This window comes from Suncus etruscus, chromosome 11 (assembly GCF_024139225.1).
Source record: "Suncus etruscus isolate mSunEtr1 chromosome 11, mSunEtr1.pri.cur, whole genome shotgun sequence".
NCBI classification, from domain to species: Eukaryota; Metazoa; Chordata; class Mammalia; order Eulipotyphla; family Soricidae; genus Suncus; species Suncus etruscus.
The window spans coordinates 57,194,419-57,220,228 of NC_064858.1; the positions used below are offsets into that span (position 1 = coordinate 57,194,419).

At 41.7% G+C, this 25,810-nt stretch overlaps 1 protein-coding gene across 2 annotated transcripts in view; it reads left to right on the forward strand.

Annotated features, from left to right (window-relative positions):
- Positions 1-25,810, forward strand: part of UTP20 (UTP20 small subunit processome component) — a 148,421-nt gene that overhangs the window by 40,689 nt on the left and 81,922 nt on the right. For both annotated transcript variants that reach the window (XM_049782797.1, XM_049782796.1), the window contains exons 15-24: positions 3,103-3,208; positions 7,222-7,372; positions 8,200-8,262; positions 11,525-11,683; positions 13,733-13,809; positions 16,890-16,969; positions 17,211-17,451; positions 22,348-22,530; positions 24,148-24,238; positions 25,296-25,381. In XM_049782797.1, the coding sequence (XP_049638754.1) occupies positions 3,103-3,208; positions 7,222-7,372; positions 8,200-8,262; positions 11,525-11,683; positions 13,733-13,809; positions 16,890-16,969; positions 17,211-17,451; positions 22,348-22,530; positions 24,148-24,238; positions 25,296-25,381 (1,237 nt within the window). The remainder of the gene's footprint in view (positions 1-3,102; positions 3,209-7,221; positions 7,373-8,199; positions 8,263-11,524; positions 11,684-13,732; positions 13,810-16,889; positions 16,970-17,210; positions 17,452-22,347; positions 22,531-24,147; positions 24,239-25,295; positions 25,382-25,810) is intronic.

Below are 25,810 nucleotides of genomic sequence, written 5' to 3' on the forward strand. Positions count from 1 at the left end.
TTTATGGATTAGGCTTGGCAGTCAGAGAGGACCGCTGTATAGGAAGTCATGTCTACATATACACTGATTTTAGAGAGCTATTTGAATATTATCCTCCAAATCTAGGAAATTCCATTTTTTCCCCTAAAAACAGTCAAGAATTAAGAATATATTTTGGTGTTGTTAAAAAGTATATATGTCACATGGGCGCATTTACACTCACATGCTTTTGAAAATGAATAATAGTAAGGAGAACTCCTGAATGAGGTCCAGTCTGGCATGGGGGGATCTCAGTCCCCTGGACTAAGTGGTCAGCCCAGGGGGCTTATGGCTAGCTGTCCTGCCCAAAGCCTCCAACATACCAGCTGAAGAAAAACAGAAGAACTGGCATGTGGAGTCTTCTGGGTGCAGCCCCTGCCTCTGTATTTTGTGGATGCATAGGGAGGAATTTCTGTCCCTCCCCTCCCCCCAGGGCCCGATTAACCAGGCATGGCCCTGAAGACCCATCTGGCGTGGGGGGAACTCAGTCCCCTGGACTAAGTGGTCAGCCCAGGGGGCCTATGGCTAGCTGTCCTGCCCAGAGCCCCCTACATACCAGCTGAAGAGAAACAGCCAGCACTTTTTTTTATAGCCTTTATCAGAGGCTTTGCAAATTGTTTTTTACGTGTAACCAGACAGTAAATATTTTAGGTTTAATAGGCCAGTCAGTCTTTGTGATATGTTCTTTTGTCTTTTGCTTAATTTTCTTGAAATAAACTTCAAAACTGTAAAAAGCATTTTAGGGCCAGAGCCATAGTACAGTGGGTAAGGTGCTTGCCTTGCATAAGGCTGACTCAAGTTTGATCCCCAGCATCCTGTATGATTCATCGAGCACCACCAGGAGTAATTCTTGAGTGCTGAGCCAGGAGTGACTCCTGAGCATTGCCAAAAAAGTATTTTAGCTTACTGACATATGAAAACAGGCTGCCTTAGAATATCTGACCTGGGGGCCAGAGAGATAGCACAGCCTTGTACGCTGCTGACCTGGGAGGGACCCGGTTCAATTCCTAGCATCCCATATGCCCTTCTTCCCACAGCCTGCCAGAAGCAATTTCTGAGCGCAGAGCCAGGAGTAACCCTCTGAGCATTGCTAGGTGTGTCCCCCAAATCAATAAAGTTTAAAAAAAAAAAAACCAATATGTGACCTGTAGGCTATAGATTATCAGCCTCTGAAGTAGGATTACTCTCATGCGAAATTAAAAATAATTTTTAGTAGTGACTATATAGATAGTGGCAGTTAGATATGTGGGGTTTTTTTGTTTGTTTGTTTTGTTTATAAATTGTGGACATGAAATAAGCAGGGGTTATGCTTATGCTTCTGAGAGGTCTAAGATGAGTCTTCCCCCAAGAAGCTGTTACAGATGGAGCTCAAGAGAGAGTGTATAGAAATGAAGGTGCTGGGCCCAGAGAGATAGCACAGCGGCATTTGCCTTGCAAGCAGCCGATCCAGGACCAAAGGTGGTTGGTTCGAATCCCGGTGTCCCATATGGTCCCCCGTGCCTGCCAGGAGCTATTTCTGAGCAGACTGCCAGAAGTAACCCCTGAGCACTGCCGGGTGTGGCCCCCAAAAAAAAGTGTAAAAAAAAAAAAAAAAAGAAAAAGAAATGAAGGTGCTTTTCTTGCATGTGGCTGGCCCCAATTTAATCCTGGGCAACAGATCTAGTCTTTTGAGCATTGCCAGGGCAATAGCATTTAGGCCATAACCTGAGCACTGCTAGGTCTGGCTCAAAAAACAATGAAAAGAAAAGAAAAGGTCATTGTATGGGACACACCTGCACTCCTTGAGAGGAGCTGTGTATGTAGTGCCAGTTCCTGGGATCTAGTTCAGGAACTATTGTACAGGCATCAGAATTCTTCCCTGCTTGCACAGCATCTGAGGCCTCCCCCATTCTAGTTTTTATGGTTTTTTGTTTGTTTATGGACCACACCTAACAGTGATCAGAACTTATTCCTGGCTCTGTCATCGGGGATTATTCTTGACAGTGACCCAGGGATTGAATACAGGTCAGCCATGTGTAAGACAAGTGCCCTGTCTACTGTTGTCTCTCTGGCCTATCTAAATTTATCTTAATAATGTCTTTGGGTGGGGTCGTTAAATTTTCTTGCCCCCTCCACCCAGTTTTACTCTGTTTCTCAGTAGATTTTTATTTTATTTTATTTTATTTATTTTTAATTATGAGAACAAAGATACAAAGAAAGAGGACAAGGTAAAGTTACAGTGGAAGGACAATCACCCATAACATAATTCTCAGAAGAAGTCCCCTTGCTGATATCTTAACTTTGAACTTTCAGCCAAAGAACATTAAGATAAATAAAACAGAATCCATGTAATTACTTTGTCCCCAAATTCCCAAATTGTAACACATTATAATATTTCTTAACAGCACACAAGGCAATCTAAAGCCATAAAACTTATGTAACTCCTTAAACATTAAAGGCATAGTATTTTTTTTGCATTTCCATGTACATGCATATTAGCTTAAGTTAACCTCAAATTTTAAGTGGGTTTTTTTTTTAAGGATTAGAGTCAAAGAAGCACAGTAAAAACGGTGTTAGAGTGGCAATTGTTGTTTGCATAGGCCCACCAAAATATGAGGGGCATGGAAAGGAATAACCTTGGCCTAAATACAAAGAGACCCTACCCCTGAAGTTTCCTGGCATAAGACCAACTCTAGGCTCCAGGCAAGTTAAATCGTCCAATCCAAGACATTGTCCGTAGTGCGAACACACTTTTCACACAGTCTCTGTTGTTGGTATCACGTTTCTGTATTAAAGATCCTGGAATCTGCATATCCTACACAGAAGTCAGGATGTGGAGCGTCCTCTCGTTTCACCTCACCATTAAAGGGCAATGCAGGAAGCCCTAGATTTTTATTTTATGCCCGTGAAAATATATGCCTTGCAATATTTTTTGTTATTTCCTTTCTGTTATCATCTGACATTCAGCCAGTGACTCTTTAGAAGACACAAACACATTTTAAGAAATTCCAGTAAACAGCAAGTATTAGGTAAATAAAATGTCTGACAGTTGCCATGCCTTGGAAATAAGTGATGTTCTTTCTGCTCTCTCCTCTTTGTCCTTAGAAAACTTATTTGTTCTTTGTCAAGCTGTTACTACTCTACTCAGTTTGGAAGAATCTTCTGAAATACTTCATTTAGTTCCTGTGGAACGTGTGAAGAATTTAGTCTTGTGAGTAAACACAGCTTGCTTCCATTCAGCCCAACAATGATTCAAATCAGGTGTTTCTCTTGGTGAAATCTTGGACATAAGAAAACTCTCCCTTTTTGATCCATTTGATCCCTGAATTATAGTTACATAGGAATTTATTTATGATTTAGATCAGCGGTCCAAGGTTTATTAGGCCTAACACCCCCTTTTCACTCAGCACCTCTCTGAAAATCATATTCGAGCAAATCTAAGTGCCTCCCAGTTGCACCAGAGACTACTACCTACTCAATTCCAGTGCCCCCCAGATGTCCAGAAAAGAAGAACATTACTCATTTGGGGAGATACTGATTTACCTCCTTCCCCTGAAGGAAGGATGATTTTTGTCATATCTCTGTATTTGTGTCTATTGAGGGTAGTTTTGCATGTGTAGGTGCTGATGGTTTCCAGCCCTTTTGTTGGAGTTGTGGACTGGGCTGGGCTCTTGCTTTGCTGGCTCAGCACACATGGTCCTCCCACCTGAAATGCAACCTAAGAGTCCTGCAGTAGATTCTTTCTGCCTTTCCTATCTCCTTTGATTGGGCCACATTTCTGGACTCTTCCCTTGGGTGCTACTGCTGCATACCCAAGCAGTTCCCTTTGGTGCATTTGCTTTTTGAGTTTATTTTCACCAGCTCTCAATTTGGGCAGCACAGATGCATTACTGGGGAGCCTTCCAGACAGTCCCTTTGGATCTCTAGGGAAGTAATCGGCCTCTTTTCCAGCCGTCTCTCATCCACCTTGTTTCCAATTTTGTTCACACAGATTTCATTGACTTCCTTCTCTCTGAGGTGCTTTGCTTTAGGAGGCACTGGAATATAGGGCAAATGAAAAGCAAGATTCTCTGTATTTTAGAAGCCAATGGGTGCTATGAGAGAAATGGAGCAGGTGAGGGAAGAGTATCTGGAGATTGACAACAAAAGAAGTTTGTAAGGGGACAAAGTAATAGTACAGCAGGGACGGAGCTTGCCTTTGCATGTGGCTGACCCAGAAGTGATCCATAAGTGTAGAGCCATGAATAATCCCTGAGTAACACTGGGTATCCCCCTTTACCCCTTCAAAAAAAGCAGTTTGGATGGAGAAGGTGTCCTGGGAGCAGAAGTCCAGTAGTAGAAAGGGTGAAAGTCAAGAGCATACATCAAAGACATAACCTTGACATTGAACCCCAGGAGAATTTGTGCCCTGAGAGGAACAGAGAAAAGGCTCAGGATAGAGTGACACAGCATCTCACTTGGATAATCCAGGACCTAGTCACAGGCCAACCAGCAGAGCTGCCTTTTCCCCATGGTTCATTGAACCAGCTTAAACCCGGATTGGCCACATCAACACATAACCTACCCACTGCCTTCTCCTTTTATGGTTTTGAATTTGGGGACCACACCCAGCAGTGCTAGTTTTTCCTGGAGATGCTCAAAGAACTGAGCACTGCCAGGAATCTAATTGGGCTGGAAATATGTAAGGCTGGTGCCTTCACTGGAAATATGTAAGGCTGGTACCTTCACTCTGCCCTTCCTTTCTGGCCCCGCACTGTTTGATCTTATTCCGTGTTCCCTCTGATCTGGGTCTTTCTGTTGAAGCATCATGACATTTTGTGGAAGCAATTTGCACTGTCTATAGGATTTCTTAAGTAGGAAGGTGCCCAAATCCCAAAATAGGACAAGGAAGTTCCCACCAAAGGTCTCATTGCTGAGGAGGCCCAGAAATTTCCAGTGGGACTGGACTCCACAGTGAAGATAGACTGAAATTTGCTGTGTTAAAAGTCCCTGGCTCAGGCCTCTGATATTAGGGTGTTTGATGCCATGGTTCCATGTTAGATTCTGCAGAAAAACAGCCTACACCTGAATCATGGCTCCAACTCATTTCTCTCCCTATCCTGGGCTGCTTTCTCCAAAGGGCGCAGCTCTGCTTCCTATAGGGAATTAAATGAGTCAGAGATGAGCAGCCCCTGTGACATGTACCCTGTGAAGTCACTGTGTTCTGATAGTTTCTGGCCACACAAGCCCCATGAGTCCTGCTTCAGGTTGCCATTATCTCACTTCTACTCTGGTCCCTCTGCTTTGCTTTGTACTGGAAACCCAGAGGATTTGATGATATAGATACGACCTGTCCCTCCTGCCAACTCTTCTATAGATGGGAGCTACCTTGGAGCAGACCCAAATGATGCAAATTCTGGACATTATTGAGGAACCTCCTTTGGCTCTCAGCATCCCTCTGAAGTGTCATTGCTGATAAGCCTCACTTCGTTGGGATTCCCTCTCATACTTGAAGATCCGAAGTTCTCAGCTGGTGCCAGGAGTCCCTCTCTCACCTCCATGTCAGCCAAGACCCTGCTCCCCAGCTATCCTTCCCTGCCAGCTCAGTTCCCTCTAAAATGAGCTTGCATCCTTACCGTTTCTCCAATGGGATGGGATCTTTTTTTTGTTTTTTTTGTCTTTTTTTTTGTTTGTTTGTTTTTGGGTCACATCTGGCAGCGCTCAGGGGTTACTTCTGGCTCTATGCTCAGAAATCACTCCTGGTAGGCTCAGGGAACCTTATGGGATGCCGGGATTCAACATTGTACTTCGACATGCAAGGCAAACGCCTTATCTCCATGCTATCTCTACGGCCCTGGGATGTATTTTTTTTTTTTTTTTTTTTTTTTGGTTTTTGGTTTTTGGGCCACACCCGTTTGACGCTCAGGGGTTACTCCTGGCTATGTGCTCAGAAATCGCCCCTGGCTTGGGGGGACCATATGGGACGCCGGGGGATCGAACCGTGGTCGTTCCTCGGCTAGCGCTTGTAAGGCAGACACCTTACCTCTAGCGCCACCTTCCCGGCCCTCTGGGATGTATTTTTAAGGGATATTTTTCTCCTGGCTCTTTCGGGGCACACATCCTATCCTTCAGTGTTGGCTTTCCGGGAGCCCCTCTTTATCAAGCAGATGCCTCTTGGGCCCCTTGCTCTCTCTTCTCTCTCCCTACACTCATAGTAATCTTTCTGTTATCAGGTATCATCCCTCTGCCTTCCCACCTCTGGTTCCTTCCTTTCCCACTGCTTTTGTAACTGCAAGGCTATTGTCAGCCACTTTTCACTGTCTGCATTTTATTTCCTGCCCTTCCTTGTTTCACTATGAGTCCCAGGAACATAGGGACTTATTTGCAGCTCTAATGGATATCAAGAAAAGTTACCGTGCTAAAGTGATCATCATGACACACAGCATCCAGGCAGTTTCCTAGGTACTTCAAGGTGGGTGGCTGATGGACCCGGTTCAGACACGAGCTGCTCAGCCCCTCCATTCATTCACACAGTACCCTCAGGGCAAACGTCAGAAATAGCTTTTGTCTTTCTGCTGATATCATTTTCAGTTACTCCTGTGAATTGAAATGATAGTTTAGGACTTTATCTCATCTGAAGAAGCCCATGGTTTCTCTTGAACATAATTGATCTCTCTGTAACAGATTGTCTTGAAAAGAGCAAGGGAGAGAGAGACTGAGAGAAAAGAGAATGAAAATAAGAATAGAACCAAGAATTTAGCTCATTGGTAGAGCACTTGCCTTTCAAATGCAAAGCCCTGGCTCAGGGAGGGAGAGAGGGGATCATTGGATTTTATTTATAAAATAAAAAGATGGAATAGAAGGGGAGTATTTTATTCCTGTTCGTGTTCCTTTTCTATTCTATTCTTTTCAGTGCTAAAGAGTGATTCCTGGAGTTCATATGTTGCTCCAAGAATCTGAACCAGGTTCAGCCACTTGTAAGGCAACCATCTTTTCTGCTATACTGTCTCTCCAACCCCAGGTATTTTACTGTTGCAATTTTGCCTCCAGCTGTGGTGCATCCTCAGCACATTCCTCCTTGTTTCTGGGCCACAGTTCCTATCTCTGAAATGGTGCCAAGAGACCACTTGGATCCTGACATGTCCCCTTTGCCCTTTTCCCACCATGATTGTTCTGCTGAATCTTTGGTGGTCTAAGTCCGCTGCAGGAGGATGCACCGTGCAGCTGACATCTTCCTTGTTGCAGGACCTGTCCTTCAGAACCGTCTGTGTTACTCCTGGCCGATCTCTATTACCAGAGATTATCTTTATGTGGCTGCCAAGAGCCCCTTTCTGAGGAAGCTTTAATGGAATTGTTCCCAAAGTTACAAGCAAACATTTCAACTGGTATATCCAAGGTAATGTCATCTGTGGTATATTGTCTGATCCCACATGTCTGTACGATGCCAGTGGTGGTCAGAGTTGGGCCAGAAAATGCTGTTTGGAAGGGATTTCTGTCTGTGATAGTAATCCCCAGATACCCATAGACTGATTGCAACAGGCTTCATTGCGAGGCTTCATAGAAGCACAAATTCTGGGGCCCCTCCATCCTCCAAAAGACTAACTTAGGTGCCTAGGTAAAATGAAAGATGCTTTATGGTTTGCTAGATAATTCTGTTTATTTCAGTGTATAGAAATTACTGAATATGTGATTTAAAAATAAAATGACTAATTTTAGTGCAACTGTTGACTTCCAGATCTTGATCTTATTTATGGAGATGCTTTTAATGGGTTTCTGGGCAACCTTATCCTTACATTATTTCTGGTCATTCATGATTCCAGGCACTGCTTGATTAGATGGTGATTAGAGCTCAGGAAGAAGTAAGGAATAGAATAGATAGATGTTACTCAGGCATCTTTTATTTATTTGTTTATTTGTTTGTTTGTTTATTTAACCCTTTAAAACTAAATCTCCCCACCCCACCCCCATGGGGCTGGAGCTATAGTACTGCAGATAGGGTGCTTGTCTTACATACAGCAAACCTGGATTTGTTCACTCGCAATCCATGTGATCCCAAAGCCCCACCAAGAGTGATCTTGAGCACAGAGCCAGGAATAAGCCTTGAGCACTGCTGGATGTTGGCCCCAAATCCCCAAAATAATAAAAATAAAGCACACCTTTTCAAACTTCATCAATTTCTCCTTAGGGTTAAACTCTGGTTTGAAAATTGTTTTTATTTTCTAGATTCGGCTGTTGACAATAAGGATCCTAAATCACTTTGAAGTGCAGCTTCCAGAATTGATGGAGGTATTTTAATTGTTTACATTATTTTTAGAAAGATAACTTGTTATATCTTTTTTTAAAACATATACTTGATAAATTTTTTATCCATGTATCATTGTTAATCTGGGTATTTACATTATCCTGTCTGTTGTACTAAGTGACACAGTGAATATTTTGTTTCTGAAGTAATATTTTTGGTTTAGGTGTAGACGTTAAGAAGTGGAAACACTGGCTCTTATGCAAGCTCTGGTATTTCTTTGCTAAGATCACCAAATTGTTTATTTTTTACCTTCAAGGTGTAACTAGACAAAATCTGGTTCATTTTTCACACAAATCCACCTACCTAACAAACTGTTTGTTGCTATCTTTTAGGTATATGCTGTTCTCAGATATGTGAGATGATATCTCCTGGTTGTTTTTATTTGCAGGTCCCTAAATATAAGAGACTAAGGACACTGCTATATTCCTATTGGGAGTTTTTTTTTTTTGGGCCACACCCAACGTTGCTCAGGGGTTACTGCTCAGAAATAGCTCCTTGCAGGCACGGGGAACCATATGGGACACCGGTATTCGAACCAATCACCTTTGGTCCTGGATCGGCTGCTTGCAAGGCAAACGCTACTGTGCTATCTCTTCAGGCCCCCTATTGGGAGTTTGCATGCATGTTTCTTTGTGGAAGTACTTGCTCCTCAACTATCATAATTTTTTTTTTTTTTTTTTTTGGTGGGGAGCACATCCAGCATTGCTCAGGGGTTACTCCTGGCTCTTGCTCAGAAATCGCCCCTGGCTCAGAAATTGCCCCTGGGATGCGGGGGATCGAACCCACATCCATCCTGGGTCAGCCTCATGCAACCCTATCTCTGTGCTACCTACCACTCTGGCCCTCAACTCTCATATTTTGTGCTAAGTTATGAGGTTCCCCATTATTGATTATTATTAAGCTTTATGAATTAACTTTATATATCTTAGGTCTTTTAACTGATATTTGGCATCTGAGTTTTATTTTGTCCCATCAATCTGATGTCTTTATTTTCAGCCTATGTTTCTTTAGCCTCGTCCAAAATTTTGAGTTTGATATCCCATGTATTTTTGTTATATCTTTGCCACTTGGTTTAAATCACTATAGACACCTCTGAGATGCATGTCCTGCAGAGTTATGATACATATGTATAGATTACCATCTAATGTCCAGGGAAGTAGATGACATACTGTGAACATTTGCATAAGGTGTGAGATATGGATCCAGTTTCATGCTTTGGGCTGGAGAGATAGCACAACAGTAGGGTGTTTGCCTTGCATGCTATTGATCCAGGACAGATCTGGGTTCGATTTCTGGCATCCCATATGGGCCCCCAAGCTTGTCAGGATTTATTTCCTTCCTTCCTTCCTTCCTTCCTTCCTTCCTTCCTTCCTTCCTTCCTTCCTTCCTTCCTTCCTTCCTTCCTTCCTTCCTTCCTTCCTTCCTTCCTTCCTTCCTTCCTCTCTCCCTCCCTCCCTCCCTCCCTCCCTCCCTCCCTCCCTCCCTCCTTCCTTCCTTCATTTTCTTTTTTTTGGAGCGATTTCTGAGCGCAGAACCAAAAACCAAAACCAAAAACAACCAATTTCATGTTTTGCCAGTAGCTAGACAATTACTTCTGTGGGCTTTGCTGCTCAATTCCATGTGCCCAAGTCCTTTGAAATAGATAACAATGAAACCAACTGCTGCTTTCTTGAGATTTAGGAGAAGCAGGTAACAGCCAGAGATGAAGTAATCTCAATAATCTCATGTTATATCTTTTTTTTTTTTTAATTTTTATTTTTTGCTTTTGGGTCACACTTAGCAGCACTCAGGGGTTACTTCTCAGTCTATACTCGAAATCATTTCAGGCAGGCTCAAGGATCATATGGGATGCCAGGGATTGAACCTGGGTCTGTCCTGGGTCATCTGCATGCAAGGCAAATGCCTTACCACTGTCCTACCACTCTGGCTCCTTTTTATTTTCATAATCTGTCTCACCTGCCTACCAACCAGATCATCAAAGACAATTTATAATTAATTGGTGACTGTGCATCAGACTTTTTTTTATCATATAACTAATTTGGACAAATGATATTATGGAGATTTTTTTTCATCGCAATATATCTAAGGGCTTCCTTTTTTTTTTTTTTTTTTTTTTGGTTTTTGGGCCACACCCGGTAACGCTCAGGGGTTACTCCTGGCTATGTGCTCAGAAGTTGCTCCTGGCTTGGGGGACCATATGGGACACCGGGGGATCGAACCGCGGTCCATCCAAGGCTAGCGCAGGCAAGGCAGGCACCTTACCTTTAGCGCCACCACCTGGCCCCAACCCTTATTTTTTTTAAAGTTTGATTGTATGTCACCATTTCAGATGGAAGATGGGCCCAAAATGAGGCTCAGCTGTACAGTGCTTGCCTTGCATGTTTGAAGGTCTAGGTTTGATCCAAGCATTGCCAAAAATAATAATAATGTTTTTAAAAGCAAAACCTATGGTGGGCAGAGCAATAGTCCAGTGGGTACGGTGATTGCCTTGCAGGCAGCCAACCCATGTTCAATCCTCAGCATCTCATGGTTCCCTGAATACTGCTAGATGTAATTCCTCTGTGCTGAGCTAATAGTAACCTTTAAGCATTGCTGGGCATGGCCCTCCAAAATAAATAAAATTGAAAAAGCAAAAAACACACACAAGAAATGACTACGATGACTAGAGATCATATCGGGCATGCTCAGGGCCCAAATTTGATCTTCAGATCCTCGTATCCTTGTAAATATTTCCTGGTGTAACCCTGGAAGCCCCCAGTACTAGTAGGAGGCACCTCCCCAACCCAAAACAAAAACATGCAATAGTTCATCCAATTCCCTATTTGTGGCTGCCTGAACAGGTTATTTGAATGAGTTTGCTTGTATTTCTAATAATAATAGACAGTCTATATAAGCATTTTTTTATACAAGCATTTTTGTGGTGGAAATAATATACTTAATGTACATAGAAATGACTTGTGTAAAAGGTAAAATTGTATAGTGAAAGCAAACAGACATCTTTACTTCAACACGTGTTATAAAATGATGCTTCATATCGTTTTGGGACTCACCCCTCTGGTTGTAATTGTCGTCACTGCCAGACATTTTACCCCCAACGAGATGAAACCTTGATTGGGGGATTTGTCAGTTGGATGTAAAACACTCAATCTGTGTCTGCTTTTCTTCTTTGAGACAGTTGATACCGTTTAATGTTCCTTTTGGGAAATCATAGCGCTGACTCACACCTTTATTTTTCCTGCTGTTCAGGATGATGAGTTGTTGGAAAGGCAGTCAGCCTTGGCCATACTGCACCAAGCAGAGCTTGTTCCGGCCACAGTGAATGATTACAGAGAGAAGCTGATGCACTTGAGAAAACTCAGGCACGATGTGGTACAGACTGCGGTACCTTGTGGACCATTACAGGAGGTATACAACCATGTGTCTCTTTTATTTGTAATTGACCTGTGCTTTGAGATCTCTTCAACTGGGTTTTGTTTTTTTTTGTTTTTTGTTTTTTGTTTTTTGGTTTTTGAGCCACACCCGGCTGTGCTCAGGGGTTACTCCTGGCTGTCTGCTCAGAAATAGCTCCTGGCAGGCACGGGGGACCATATGGGACACCGGGATTTGAACCAACCACCTTTGGTTCTGGATCGGCTGCTTGCAAGGCAAACACCGCTGTGCTATCTCTCCGGGCCCTCAACTGGGTTTTGTAAAGGGAAACATATCAATAATAAACATACCAATACACAGAAACCTCCATAAGAGTCGGAGTACAGCGCAGAGTGCATTTGCCAATGCAGCTAACCTGGATTCAATCCCTGGCATCCAATCTGGTTCCCCAACCATCACCAGGAATGATTCCCGAGTCAGGGCCAGGAGTAACCCCTGAGTATCACTAGGTGTGGTCAAAAAGCAGGGGGAAAAAAGGCAGGAACATAAATAAAGATATTAATAAAAAATAAAAAAATAAAGAATTGCTTCACATAAAAAGCAAACATAAAAACAAACAAAAACCCAGAAATTTTTAAAATTAGCAGTTTAACTGGAAAGAGCTCAAAGGGCTGATCTTACATGCATGATTTGATCCCCAGCACCACATGGTTCCCACCTCCAAGCACTGCTAGAAGCAATACCCAGAACAGAGCTGATAGTAGCCTTCAAGTACTACCAGATATGGTCCAATAAAACAACACAAACAGTGACCCGAGAGATAGCACAGGGGTTAGTGATTTTTGCCTTGCATGCAGCCAACTTCGTGGGTCTTTTGTTTGTTTTTAGGCCACACAATCGTTGCCCAGGGGTTACTTCTGGTTCTGCATTCAGAAATTGCTCCTGGAAGGCTTGGGAACCTTATGGGATATCCGGGTTCATCTTGGGTTGGCTGCATGCAAGGCTGATGCCCTACCACTGAGCTTTGCTCCAGCCCCCAAACCCAGTTTAATCCTCATCTTCCCATATGGTCTACTGAGCCCTGCCAGGAGGAAACCCAGAGCATAGTTGGTGTGACCTTAACCCACATTCAGACAAAAATCTAGCCTCATTTCAGTTAAATGATTCCAGCAGTTTCTTTACCAATGGAACATCACTTTGTCTCCACTTGCCCTGAATGTTGGTAAAAGATGGCAGCAGGGGATTGGGAGGTCAAGTTCAGAACCTGATCATCTGCCACATTCACTGCAGGGTTTTTCCACTCATAGGCTGAAGATAGGTCATGAATTACTTTGCGAAGAGCTAAACACTAACCCCAGTAGACACCTTCTTTTTCTACCCAGCAGTTCTGCTCTTAGCCAGTTTGCATGTCAGTGTCTTGGGTGATGCTTCCCATGGGAAAGAAAATGCTAAAATATACTCAACCCCTGGCACCCCCAGGATAAGTATATACAGCTCATTCTCTGGGCTTCCTTCCTAGCAATTTAGGTGGTCATCATCATCATCACCACCACCATTATCATCTTCCTCTTGATCATCACCATCATTACTGTCAGTTCCTCCAGAAGGCAGCTGAGGAGGCTTTAGATTCTCTGAACTTAAACACAGTTGTGCAAATTCAGGATATCACCTTGAACCTCAGGTGCCCTTTATAGCTTACTTCCTGTGCCCTTGGCATCTGTACTTCCCTGGTTGCTGTTCCAGTTCCATCTAACAGGCGATGAGTGCTTGTTAGGTGGGATTTTAACTATAAATCAGATCTGTTTATACCATCTTCTCACTAGTGTGAGCTGGAATGAACTGGAACACTTTGTTTGCTTTAGGGCCTTTTTTTTTTTTATAGGGACTTTATATGTTAAATGGTGACATTTGGGGGAGCATGGAAAAATTGCACACTGAGTGGGGGGTTGATAACCTGTTTTTTCATAAAGCACATATTGTTCAACTACAACTTTTCCTGATAAGATACCTGATAAGATACCTGCATTTCACTGATATTTTATTATGTTTCTTAACACTTTTAACTGAGTCTCCTATAAATTGCAGGTGCCACTTCGTTACTTATTAGGGATGTTATATGTGAACTTCAGTGCTCTCTGGGACCCTGTTATTGAACTCATAAGGTGAGCATGAGTTACAGGATGGGCTCCCTTCCTCTGCCCTCCTTCTCTCTTTCCCTTCTTCATTTTTTTCTTTGTTCTTTCCTTCTTCCCACTCCCCTCCCTTTTTCTCACCCCTCTTCACCTTTCCTATCCCTCTCCTTCTTGTGTATTGTGGGTCACTTCAGATGTTGCTGGAGAACCAGGCCATACCTAGCTATGCAGGGGAGGGTGTCAGGATGATGGGCCATGGGGTGCAAGGCTTGTGCTCTGCTACAGGAGCCCTATTCATCCCTGTTTACTGCACCCAAAGAAGACCCCGGAGATGCCCTTCCTGAGGACTTCAGGGTAGTGTGGTGGCCCTTTGCCTTGACAGATACTTCTTCACTGTGTGTGCAGAGAAATTCTAGCCTGTGGCATTGGACCTGGTCCCTGGGTTCTTGTTTGCCTGTCATGCTGCATCAGCTGTACTCTTGGTTTCTAGCACAACTCCATGCCAGTGATGATTTATAGGCATATTTGAGCAAGCCACACACTAAGCCCTGTGCTCTCCACTGCCAACTCTTCCTAAAGCGATTCCCTCCATCATCTGTGACTGCGGGGAGTAGAGTGACACTGTAGGACCCATCCCTTCTGTAAGCTCGTGGATCGTGGCCACTGAAGGCTTTTCTGTCTTTTCTTTTGTTCTTTTTTTTTTTTTTTTTTTTCGTTGTTGTTGTTGTTGGTTTTGGGTCTCACCCGGCGACGCTCAGGGGTTACTCCTGGCTTTGCTCTCAGAAATTGCTCCTGGCAGGCACAGGGGACCATATGGGATGCCAGGATTTTAACCACTATCAGTCAGTCCTGGATCAGCTGTATGCAAGGCAGACACCCCACCGCTGTGCTGTCTCTCCAGCCCCTCACCGAAGGCTTTTCTCTGCCACCAAAAACAAGGAAATAGAACATGAGGCTGTTACACTTTGACTACTGTGGAACCTTGAGTCAGCCTTTGACTCCTCAGTGTTATTTAAATCTGCCTTTTAAAACTCTTTCCTCCTATGACCCCTGAGAAATTTTTACACTCACTGAGTATGCAGGCGTACAGATCAAACATTGATGATAATAAATCAACAAATTTATATTAAGACAAATCTTTTAGTAGTTACACAATACTATATTAAATGTGAGGTCTGATCCACACTTTAAAGGTCCCAGGATTTAAGTGAAGTGGGGGAGGGTTTACATTTTTTACGGCTTTGGACATCGTTTGTTGTGGGGTAAGGTCAGTTAAGAAACACCAGTTATTCTTTCTGTCAGGCTTTTTAGTTGTTTATGTTCTGTGTGCTTGAAGTAACTTTGGAGGATTTTTCTCTTTTTACTTTATATAATTTGTCTGATGTATTGTTATATTGCTTTTTGCAGTAGTTTGTGAAAAGATAATCATTGTGCCTAATACATAGAAATCTACTACTTTTTGGGTGATTGTCTGCAGGTGGCATGCTTGAACTTTTTGCCAGATTACAAATATATCCAGTGTGGCCTCTCAAAACTTTTAGCATTTAGTTCTTATTTTACAGAAGCAGAAAATAGAAAATCCTTTCATGAATTTGTCTGCCTTCCAAAGTCTTAATAGTAGTGTCCTGAAAGCAAGGTTTTCTTACTTGAACTTTGTCAGTTCGTTGGGTTTAAGCAACAAAAGCATCTTGCCAGGATCAGAGGCTGGTCTTCCACACAGTGAAGGTTTCACTGAAGCTGGCTGTACTTTTTTCTCTATGCCTATCTTTTTTAACAAAAAAGCCTCCTCCTTTGATAACAACATAATAGTTCCTGTTCTTTCTAAAGTTTGTTTCTTAAAATATTATTGACAGAGAACCAGAGTGATATTACAGTTTGTAAGGCATTTGATTTGCATTTGACTGACCCAAAGTCAAGTCCCCTGAGTCCTACCAGGATGCAGAGTTCCCACCTTGAACAAGAGCCAGGAGAAAGCCCTATGCACAGCCAGGTGTGGCCTTAAAATAAAAAGGACAATATATTTTGCTAATGCTGTTAGTAATATAAAATTATAAAAACACTTATGATTAATCCTTCTCTTAAATTCTCAATGCCATTTTTCTTTTTTTTTGGTTTTTGGGCCACACCCGGCGATACTTAGGGGTTACTCCTGGCTGGCTGCTCAGAAATAGCTCCTGGCAGGCACAGGGGACCATATGGGACACCGGGATTTGAACCAACCACCTTTGGTCCTGGATCGGCTGCTTGCAAGGCAAATGCCGCTGTGCTATCTCTCCGGGCCCAATGCCATTTTTCTTATAGTCTGTATTGCATAGTCTGGTTGCATGTTAATGATATGTATATTTGAATTTGGTGAGGGACAAGAAAACCCACAGTTTAGGGGCCAGAGAGGTGGCGCTAGAGGTAAGGTGTCTGCCTTGCAAGTGCTAGCCAAGGAAGGACCGCAGTTCGATCCCCTGCGTCCCATATGGTCCCCCCTAGCCAGGAGTAACTCCTGAGCATCAAACACGTGTGGCCTGAAAAACCAAAAAAAAAAAAAAAAAAAAAAAAAAAAAAACCAGTTTAGATTTGGTATGAGTGAAGTAGAGCACTTGAGGCATTTTCTGTTTGTGTGTGTCTATGTATATACATATATACCTATATATGTATATATACACATATGTAACTGGTTTGAAAAGGCTGATGCTTGTGTCCCTAAAAATAGTCTTCTCTAACTGCTGTATAAGCTATAGAGAAGCAAAGCAAAGGAACAAAACAAATTGGAAAGAATCTCCTGGACTTGGGCTGTAGAATTGTTGACTCTGCTGGTGGGAGGAACGTCCAGAGGATGGAGATGATGGTTGTGGGACGGACATTATTATAGTTAATGAGTGTGTGGAAGTAACACCTGCTCTGAAGAGTCATGAAATTGTTCCCCTATCCATGCACAGCTGCATAGACTCATTTCAGATTGATAATTTTTGCTTAGTTCTGACACCTTGAAAAAATATGAAGGACATAAGTTGCTTATTAGGGATAAGTTAACATTTTGGTCCTGTCCTTCCTCCTTGCTCTCTGAGCTCTAGTACAGAACACATGTTGTTTCATGTTCTTCTTTGGTGACCTTTCAGTTCTCATGCACATGAAATGGAAAATAAGCAATTCTGGAAAGTCTACTATGAACATCTAGAAAAAGCAGCTACTCTTGCTGGTATGTAAGGGGCCACTGAAAGGGGGTTGGTTTACTGGAGAGAAAAGTGATTATTTAACTGTTCAACTTTTCCTGTTTAGTTGTACATGAAATTAGGAGATGAAAATTATCTCTTAGATAACCTTTTAATATACTTTATGATTTCCATAGACTAGCAGAAAAAGAAATGTCCTCACCAAAAGTAATGCTGTGAAATAATTTCAGCATTGCCTTAGTGGTTCTGATGATGGTTTTCCTGCAGAGGAAGAACTGCAAAGTAATCGAAGAGACCAGAAGTCCACTGGAGATGAACACGGGGATCTGGCCAAGGAAGGAGATGTGGGTGCGCTTTTTCTTCAGCAGCTGGCCCTAAAAATAGATTGCCGAGAGAGACTGGACCATACCAACTACCGCTTTTTGCTGTGGCGAGCTCTAACGAAGTTTCCAGAGAGGGTGGAGCCACGGTCCAGGGAACTTTCACCGCTTCTCTTGAGATTTATCAAGTAAGTGTTCATCTCTAGAAATATAACCCTGGTAGGGTGTGAGGGAAAGGTGAGAGGTAGTAAACTTCCATTTTGGCTCCCATCTTCTTTATACAACTTCTTTCTTTTCAAGCCTTAATTCCCTGGCTCTGTCCAATTTGTCCATATAAAATAATTTCAACAGACACAAATGATCTTGATTTAAAAAACAATCCCAGGCTGCCCCCCTAGAAGGGCCAGTATTGAGATCCATCAGCATACCAAGGCCTTGCTACTTGTCCTGTTTTTGTGCCTCTCAGACTTGAAAGTATTTTCAAGTAATTCTACCCTAGACACCTGGGTGTACTAAAGATTGTTTTTTCCAAGAGTAACTCGAATTTTGGGGGGTGTTGTTTTATTTTGACTAAATAAAGTATGAAGAATTGAGATTGTTATAAAAGGAAAATGAAGGGATGTGAAGTAAGAGTAAAATTAATCAGTTAAAAGTATGTTTTCTCAGGATATGCAGAAGGATGGTGGTTCGAATCCTGGCATCCCATATGGTCCCCTGTGTCTGCCAGGGGCGAGTTTTGAGCACAGAGCCAGGAGTAACCTCTGAGTGCTGCCGGGTGTGACCCAAAAACAACAACAACAAAAATATGTTTTCCCTTTCTACTTTATTACATGGGGAAATGCAGTAGATCTAGTATAAATTGAGTTTATAAGGTTGTAACATGACCCACCCCACAGTTCTGTGGCAGAAATCAGGCACATGCCAGGCTCAGCCACAGGACATCTACTGAACTGAGTCATCAAGCAGAGTGACTCAGGCACTTAGTTAGAGAGGAGAGCAAAGTCATTGACAAGGGAGCAAATTGTGTAATGCTTATCAGTTAGAGGAAGGACTTAAGTAATGGCCATGGCGTGATTTAAGCTTTTCAGAAATTTTTTGGCCCTGGGATTGAGAATAGAAGAACAGAGACCAGTTAAAAGGAAATTACAAAAATTCAAGCTAGATATGATGGTGACTTGACCCAGGTTATCATGGTGAAGATGAGGAGTGGCACACACTTTGCCAGTTTTATCCCTAGTACCACAGGGTCCTCAGAGCAGTACCAGGAAGTATCCTCAAGCATAGAGCTGGAAATAGTTCCTGAACATCACCAGGTGTGGCCCCATCCAGAAGCAGAAAATGATTTGCAGTTAGATAAACTTACAGAATTTCTAAACACATGCAATGTAAGGTGATGTATAGCTTGAAGGGAAACTATAGTTCTAAATTGACCTGAATGACTCAAACAAGAGAGTTTCCATTACTGAGGCTCAGAGGAATGCAGAAGTTGCCAGATTTGTGGCAAGGATCATTTTTCAGCACATCAAGTTTGGGATACTGAATAATTCCTAAATGAAGATGTCAAGTAGGCAGTTGAACTTGGAATTACAGGTTCCTGGGAAAGATTGGTCTAAGCTAATAGATAGGAGTCTCATCAGTATATGGATAGCTTCAAAATTTAAGAAATGGAAGGAAGCAGCACCTGGAAGACTACCAAGGATTGACAGGCCCTAAGGGGTAAGGGTACTGTGGAATCATAAAAGAAAGTCAGAAGAGGAGAGAAGAACCAGGACCACTCGTGTCCCTAGAAAAAAAATATTTCAAGGTGGAGTAATCAGTTGAGTTTAATGTGTTCAAGATATCGTTTTGATGACGAATTAGAATTAACTATTGGATTTAGAAGTGCCCTTATCAAAAAATTACTTGAGTTCATTTGGTAGAGATGAAAGCCTGACTTAAATGTGCTTAAAGAGAATAGAAACAGCAAGTGCAAACAATTCTTTAAAAAAAACAAACAGATGAAGGCAGATTTGGGAGTGGTGGCAGAGTAAATTTGATGGACTTCATATTGGAGACTAATCAGCAGATATTATATAATGCTGACACAAATGATTCATAGTGGGTGGGAAAATTTAAAATACCCTTGCAGCCAGAATTGCTGGCACCATGTCTTCATGTGGGTAAAAGAAAATAGGATTGCATGCATGAGTGAAAAGGCTTTTGTAAATTATTAATTAATTCTAGGAAAGGTTACAAAAAAGATGTGGCAGTAGATATTCTGGTAGAAGAGTGCGTTATCTTCTTGAGGGTATTCCGAATAAAAGAAAACAAGTAGATGTTTCCTTGCCTTGTATTGAAAATCATACACAACAATGTGTGTGTTTTATTTTGTAAAATACAAGAGGCTATACATGTGCAGACATGGTGTTAGCCATGTTGCAGCTTTCCTGCCATATATTCATTTCCTAAGTATCTGAATAAAAAAACCTTCATTTTGGGGTTGGAGAGATAGCATGGAGATAGGGCATTTGCCTTGCATGCAGAAGGATGCTGATTTGAATTCCGGCATTCTATATGGTCCCCTGAGCCTGCCAGACGTGATTTCTGAGCGTAGAGCCAGAAGTAACCCCTGAACATGGCCAGGTGTGACCCACAAACCAAAAACCAAAAAAAAAAAAAAAAAAAAACCTTCCTCTTACAGGAGAAGGTCTAGTCAAAGTGGGTCTCTGAATTTCAGAAGACTTAGAGACTAAAAGGTACATAATTAAAAAGAAAATGTCTCAACTAAGGCTTGTTTGGCACCGAAGACTATATTATTTATTTGTGTCCTGTCCTCTGCCTCCCATGCTGTCAGTATTGCTGTTGCAGTGGCCAACATACACGCACCCAGTGTTGAGTATCACAGCTGGTTTTCAGATCTGTGCATTTGATTCCTGTGTGTGTACTCCTAAGTTGCAGGTGCTCGCAAATGAGTTTGCCCAAGTTTCTGCCTTCTGTCCATGGCACTTGTGTATCTATTTTTGTGGCAGTGCTCACACATACCCAGTTGTGATGTTATGGGATGGGTGGGGGTTGGGGTTTGTGGAGGTGAGGATGTGCAAATAGCTTAGCTGCCAGGACCATACATGGCATATGTGGGATTCTGAGGATCAGAACTTGTGCCCATATATTTAGAAGGGCAGGGCTCTAAGCCCTGGTGCTATTTTGGCTCAGTTTTGTTTATTCATTCAGGTTGGTGGTGTTAGGGGAACCATGCAACTGCTAGGCTGCACCTTAGCCCTTTGTGCTATCGCCAGGCCTCCACAACTACTACTTTTTTTTTGGTTTTTGGGTCACACCTGGTGGCACTCAGGAGTTACTCCTAGCTCTTTGCTCAGAAGTCGATCCTGGCAGGCTCCAGGGATGCTGGGATTCGAACAGGTGTCCGTTCTGTGTCCATCATGTGTAAACAGAACCACATAACCTGAATCATTTTGTTCTGACTCATAAATTGAGGGGAAAAAATGGATGGTACCAAGACCAAACAGTCATATGAACATTGAGTAGAAATTAAAAAAAAGATCAGACTTAAACACCAAATCTAAAGCCAAGGACAACATAATCGATACCCACTCTACAACAAGCTAGACACAGAGGGGACCACTTATATTAGCAGCCTGGGGGGAACAGGAGGGGGGATATAGGATACATACTGGGAACAGGGGTGGAGGAGGACAACACTGGTGGTGGGAATTCTGATTCAGTACCACTATGTACCTAAAATACAATTGTGAAAGATCTGTAATTCACTTTGGTCACAATAAAAATTATTGGGGGAGGAAAATAAGTACCCCCCCTTCACCAGTGCAATCTTCCTGCCACCAATACCTCCCCATTTCCCTCCTCTCCCACCTTCTGTCTATATTCAAGACAGGCCTTCTATTTCCTCTCACTCACTACCATTATCATGAACGTTGTTAGTCTAGTTATTTATCTAACTGCACTTACCACTCTTTGTGGTAAATTTTATATCGTGGGCCAGTCCTTACAGCCCTCATCTCTATTGTCTCTGGGTATTATTACTGTATTGTCTGTTATTTTTCTAAAATTCTATAGATGAGTGAGACTATTTTGTGTCTATCTCCTCTGACTTAGTTCACTCAGCATAATAGTTTCCATGTCCATCCATATATAGGAAATTTCATGACTTAATTTTTCATTGCACAGTGTTCCATTGTTTATATGTACCATAATATCTTTAGCCACTCATCTGTTGTCAGGCATCTGGGTTGTTTACAGATTCTAGCTATTGTAAATAGTGCTGCAATGAACATAAGCATGCAAAGAGCATTTTTGTATTGTGTTTTTGTGTTCCTAGAGTATCTCCCTAAGAATGGTATAGCTGGATTGTATGGGAGCTCAATTTCCAGTTTTTGGAGGAATCTCCACATTGTTTTCCATTAAGGCTAGACAAGACAGCAATCCCACAGCAGTAAATGAGAGTTCCTTTCTCCTCACATCCCTATCAGCATTGATTGTTTTTGATTTTTGTGACGTGTGTCAGTCTCTGTGTATGAGATGGTATCTCGTTGTTTGATTTGCATCTCCCTGATGACTTGTGATGTAGAGCATTTTTTCATGTGCCTTTTGGCCATTTGTATTTCTTCTTTGGGAAAGTGTCTGTTCATTTCTTCTCCCCATTTTTAATCCCTTTTATTTATCTCTGCTTCTATTTGTTTGGATAGTGGTGTTTCCTCCTAGAAGATTTCTTTAGTCTCAATGTGATTGAGTGTTTTATCTACATGTTCTTCTATATACCTTTTGTTGTAGTCTGATATCCAGGTTGTTGTTAATGCATTTGGATTTGACCTTTGTGCATAGTGTTAGATGGAGGTCCAAATTCGCTTTTTTGCAACTGACCAGTTGTCCTAAAACCACTTGTTGCAAGGCAAATTGTTACATACTGTACTGTCTGGAGTCCTGAGATGTGGGCTTTTTTTTTTTTTTTTTAACCACACCAGTGGTGCTTAGGTCTTAATTCTGGTGAAGCTTAAGGGACCATATGGGGATTGATCCCAGGTCAACCAAAAAAGCGTCTTATCCTCTTTCTGTTTTCGTCCTTGTAGCAATGAATATTACCCAACAGATCTACAGGTGGCTCCCACCCAGGATTTACGGAGAAAAGGCCAAGCTGGGACAGCAGAGGAGCTAGAAGAGGATTTTGCTGCTGAAGATGGGGTGACTGAGGAAGAGGTGGTGCCTGAAGATGAAAAGTCACAGAAGAAGAAGACCAGAAGAGCTGCCGCAAAGTAGGTCCCATGCTGACAAGGGGACTTTAGGGATCCTTGTGTCCACCTGTGCACAACTAGCTACTTGAACTATGCTATGCCTTGCACTTCATACTATCCCCAGAAAACTCAGTCTCTTCATTGCTTTTTTAATGCACTTTTTTTTCTGTTTTTCGCAGATGTTAGAATTGGGGGAGCTTGAAGAGAGTGTGTGTTTATAATCATAGTTTGATTTTAGAGCTGAGGTTATTGGTGTATGGAGTGCTTAAGTGCTTTTTGACCTGTTACTTTTTGTCCTACTACAGGGCATGAGATTTATGTGCTGGGGAATATGTAATAGAACATCTTTTTCTCTTAGAAAAAGGCACACATCAGCACCTTTCCTTTGCCTTTTGACCAATCTCTTTCCAAGTACTTGATTTTTAATTTTTTTTCTTCACAGGTCACTACATTTTTTTTTTTATTCTTTCTTATTCTCTGGGTTATTCATTCACCTAAATCTTAGAAACTTAGAGACAGACCCATGGCCTGAAGTTACCCTGGCTTACTTGAAGATGATCTGAGTTAGAGTGCAGGGACCCCATTACCTTATACTCTATGGCTTTTCAACATTCTGTCTACTGAATATGCCCATTTATTGAGTCTTTCCCAGGCTTCATGAGTTCATCCTTTAAGCCGCTTTTTTTCCATGCCTTCTGCTGAATTCTGTTTTATAAAAGTGAATGATTCTCAATGCCCAGTGCTGAAGGCATTGTACTTTGATGCCAGGTGAAGGATTTTTAAAGGAATCGTGGTAGTCCAGTGAAACATGAGATAGCACAAGAATCAGCTGTTTCTACCTCCATCGTGCTTCTCCAGGCTTGAGAAATAGAATAACTCCTTACTTGAAAATCAGACATACTTGCAAGATAAGATTCATGTCTTAATGAGTTTTTGTGCCTCCCACAGTGAAATATAGAATATGGCAAGCACACACTATCCTTGAAAGTATAAGTAAAAAGCTCATCACACTCTTGAGACCATCTCAATATACTCAAGGCCCTGGCTTTAGAGTCCCTTATGGAGCAAGGTCTTCATGAACAAGTAGTTCTAAAGTACCTCTGAATCCATTCCCATTCTCATTGACTCTTTGTTTTTAAATTCTCTCCTCATTCTTCCTTCCATTTGTTATCTTTGGAGATGATTGGGGCTGCACACACACCTGCTCTGGTCCTTGCATGTTGGGTTGAAGTATTCACTGTGGTCTTTACATTTGTTGTGCATGGGTGCAAGTCATGTAAATGGAGGCTATGGACGAGATGAGATGGGCAGTTGATAGGAATGGGGATCAGTGGTAGAAAATGGTTAGGAAGCTTTGGTTCAGATTCCTTTTAATTTAATTTAAACCATTTCAACACTGCCTCAGAAATTCTCTGTGTTTAGAAACTGGGGTTTTAGGGAAAGGATGCCAAAATTAGTAATTTCTGGGGAATGATTTCCTAACTGCAAATAAAACTTGTTTGTGTAATTAACAACAAAGCTATAGTAAAAAATACTTTAGTACTTATCAGGGAAACTAAAATTGGTGAATACTAAGGTCTTAAGGTTGTATATTCTTTAATTTTTTCAATGCCTTCTTTCTCTGTCTCTTTCTTCTAGGCAATTAATTGCTCATTTGCAAGTTTTTTCCAAGTTTTCTAATCCATTGGCGTTATATCTAGAGTCCAAACTATATGAACTGTATCTTCAGGTAAGTAAAATAAATTGTTGCATTATGATTCTTTGTAAATTTTAGTTCTGAGGACCAAAGCTGTGGTGCTTAGTGGTGTCCCTGATCTCAGTACTTGGGCTTTGCTTCCAGCTATGCTCAGAGAACCATGTGGTATCGGGACGAACCCAAGATTTCTGCTTGCAAAATTTCCAGTCCTGCCTGCTGAGCCCTCTTCCCAACCTTGTGAACTTTTCTCTAGCATTTTCTTTTCTTTTCTTTCTTTCTTTCTTTTTTTTTTTTTTGTTTGTTTGTTTGTTTTTGGGCCATACCCAGTGATGCCTAGGAGTTACTCCTGGCTATGCACTTAAAATTGCCCCTGGCTTGGGGGACCATATGGAACACTGGGGATTGAACCATGGTCCATCTTAGGTTAGCACCTGCGCCAGGGCTCCGACCCTCTTCTCTAGCATTTTCTTCGCAAAGATAACTTTCAGTAATCTGAATAGGGTACCCATGTCTACATTTTACATTTGATCTTAGCCAAAAGGCGGAGAAGCGATTCCATGTCTACATTTAAGTACAGAATATTTAAAAGTTTAAACCTATTATTATATTCTTTATTTCTTTTTACTTTTCTGAAGTCAAACTTGGTGTTGCCATGGATTGAGTGAACCAGAGTTAGCAGCATGCAAGGCAAGCACCTTAACCCCTTCTCACTCTCTAACTCAGGAATCATCTCTACCCCACATTTAAAACTTTAGATTTTATGGGGTCAGAGAGAGAGCACAGTGATAGGGCATTTGCCTTGCACACAGCTGACCCAGGACTAACAGTGGTTCGAATCCTGGCACCTCATATGGTCCCCCTAGACAGCCAGGAGCGATTTCTGAGCACCACTGGGTATAACCCAAATACAAAACAAAAACAAAAAAATTTAGATTTTAGGAATTCTAGTTTAACAAATCCAGTAAAATAAATCACTGTCTCATGCCATGTGTATATATTCTCTATATTCTATAAAACGCATTTATAAAGTACTTATAGTATAGATGTAGCTTAACTATTATGTATATTTTTTTCTCCATATTTTTCTTAGTTGTTACTACATCAGGATCAGACTGTACAAAGAATAGCCCTGGATTGCATAATGACATATAAACATCCACACCTCCTCCCTTATAGGTAAGTTACTTAAGCCTAAAGAAATGCGAAGCCCACTAAGCATAATTATTGAAAACAATAGGAAAGGAGTCTTTACTAGAACCTAACAACTCATCAGACTCTGGGACAATAACTTCAGTAACATTATATATATTATGTCATATATATATATTATATATATTATGTTATGTATAACATTATATATATGTTATAAATATATGAAATAACAAGCAACTGAGAACTGATAACAACAAATTATTTTGTGCCTACTAAGTGTTTAGGCTATGGGAAGCGGCAGTGGGTAGCTTGGGACATTGATGGAGGGAAGGTCACACTGGTGGTGATTTTTTTTTAAGGAAGATAATATGCAGACTTATTTACTCAAGTTTTTTTATAAATATATCTTATTGAAATAATCATATTATATGTTTTAATACTTTTAAGTTATTT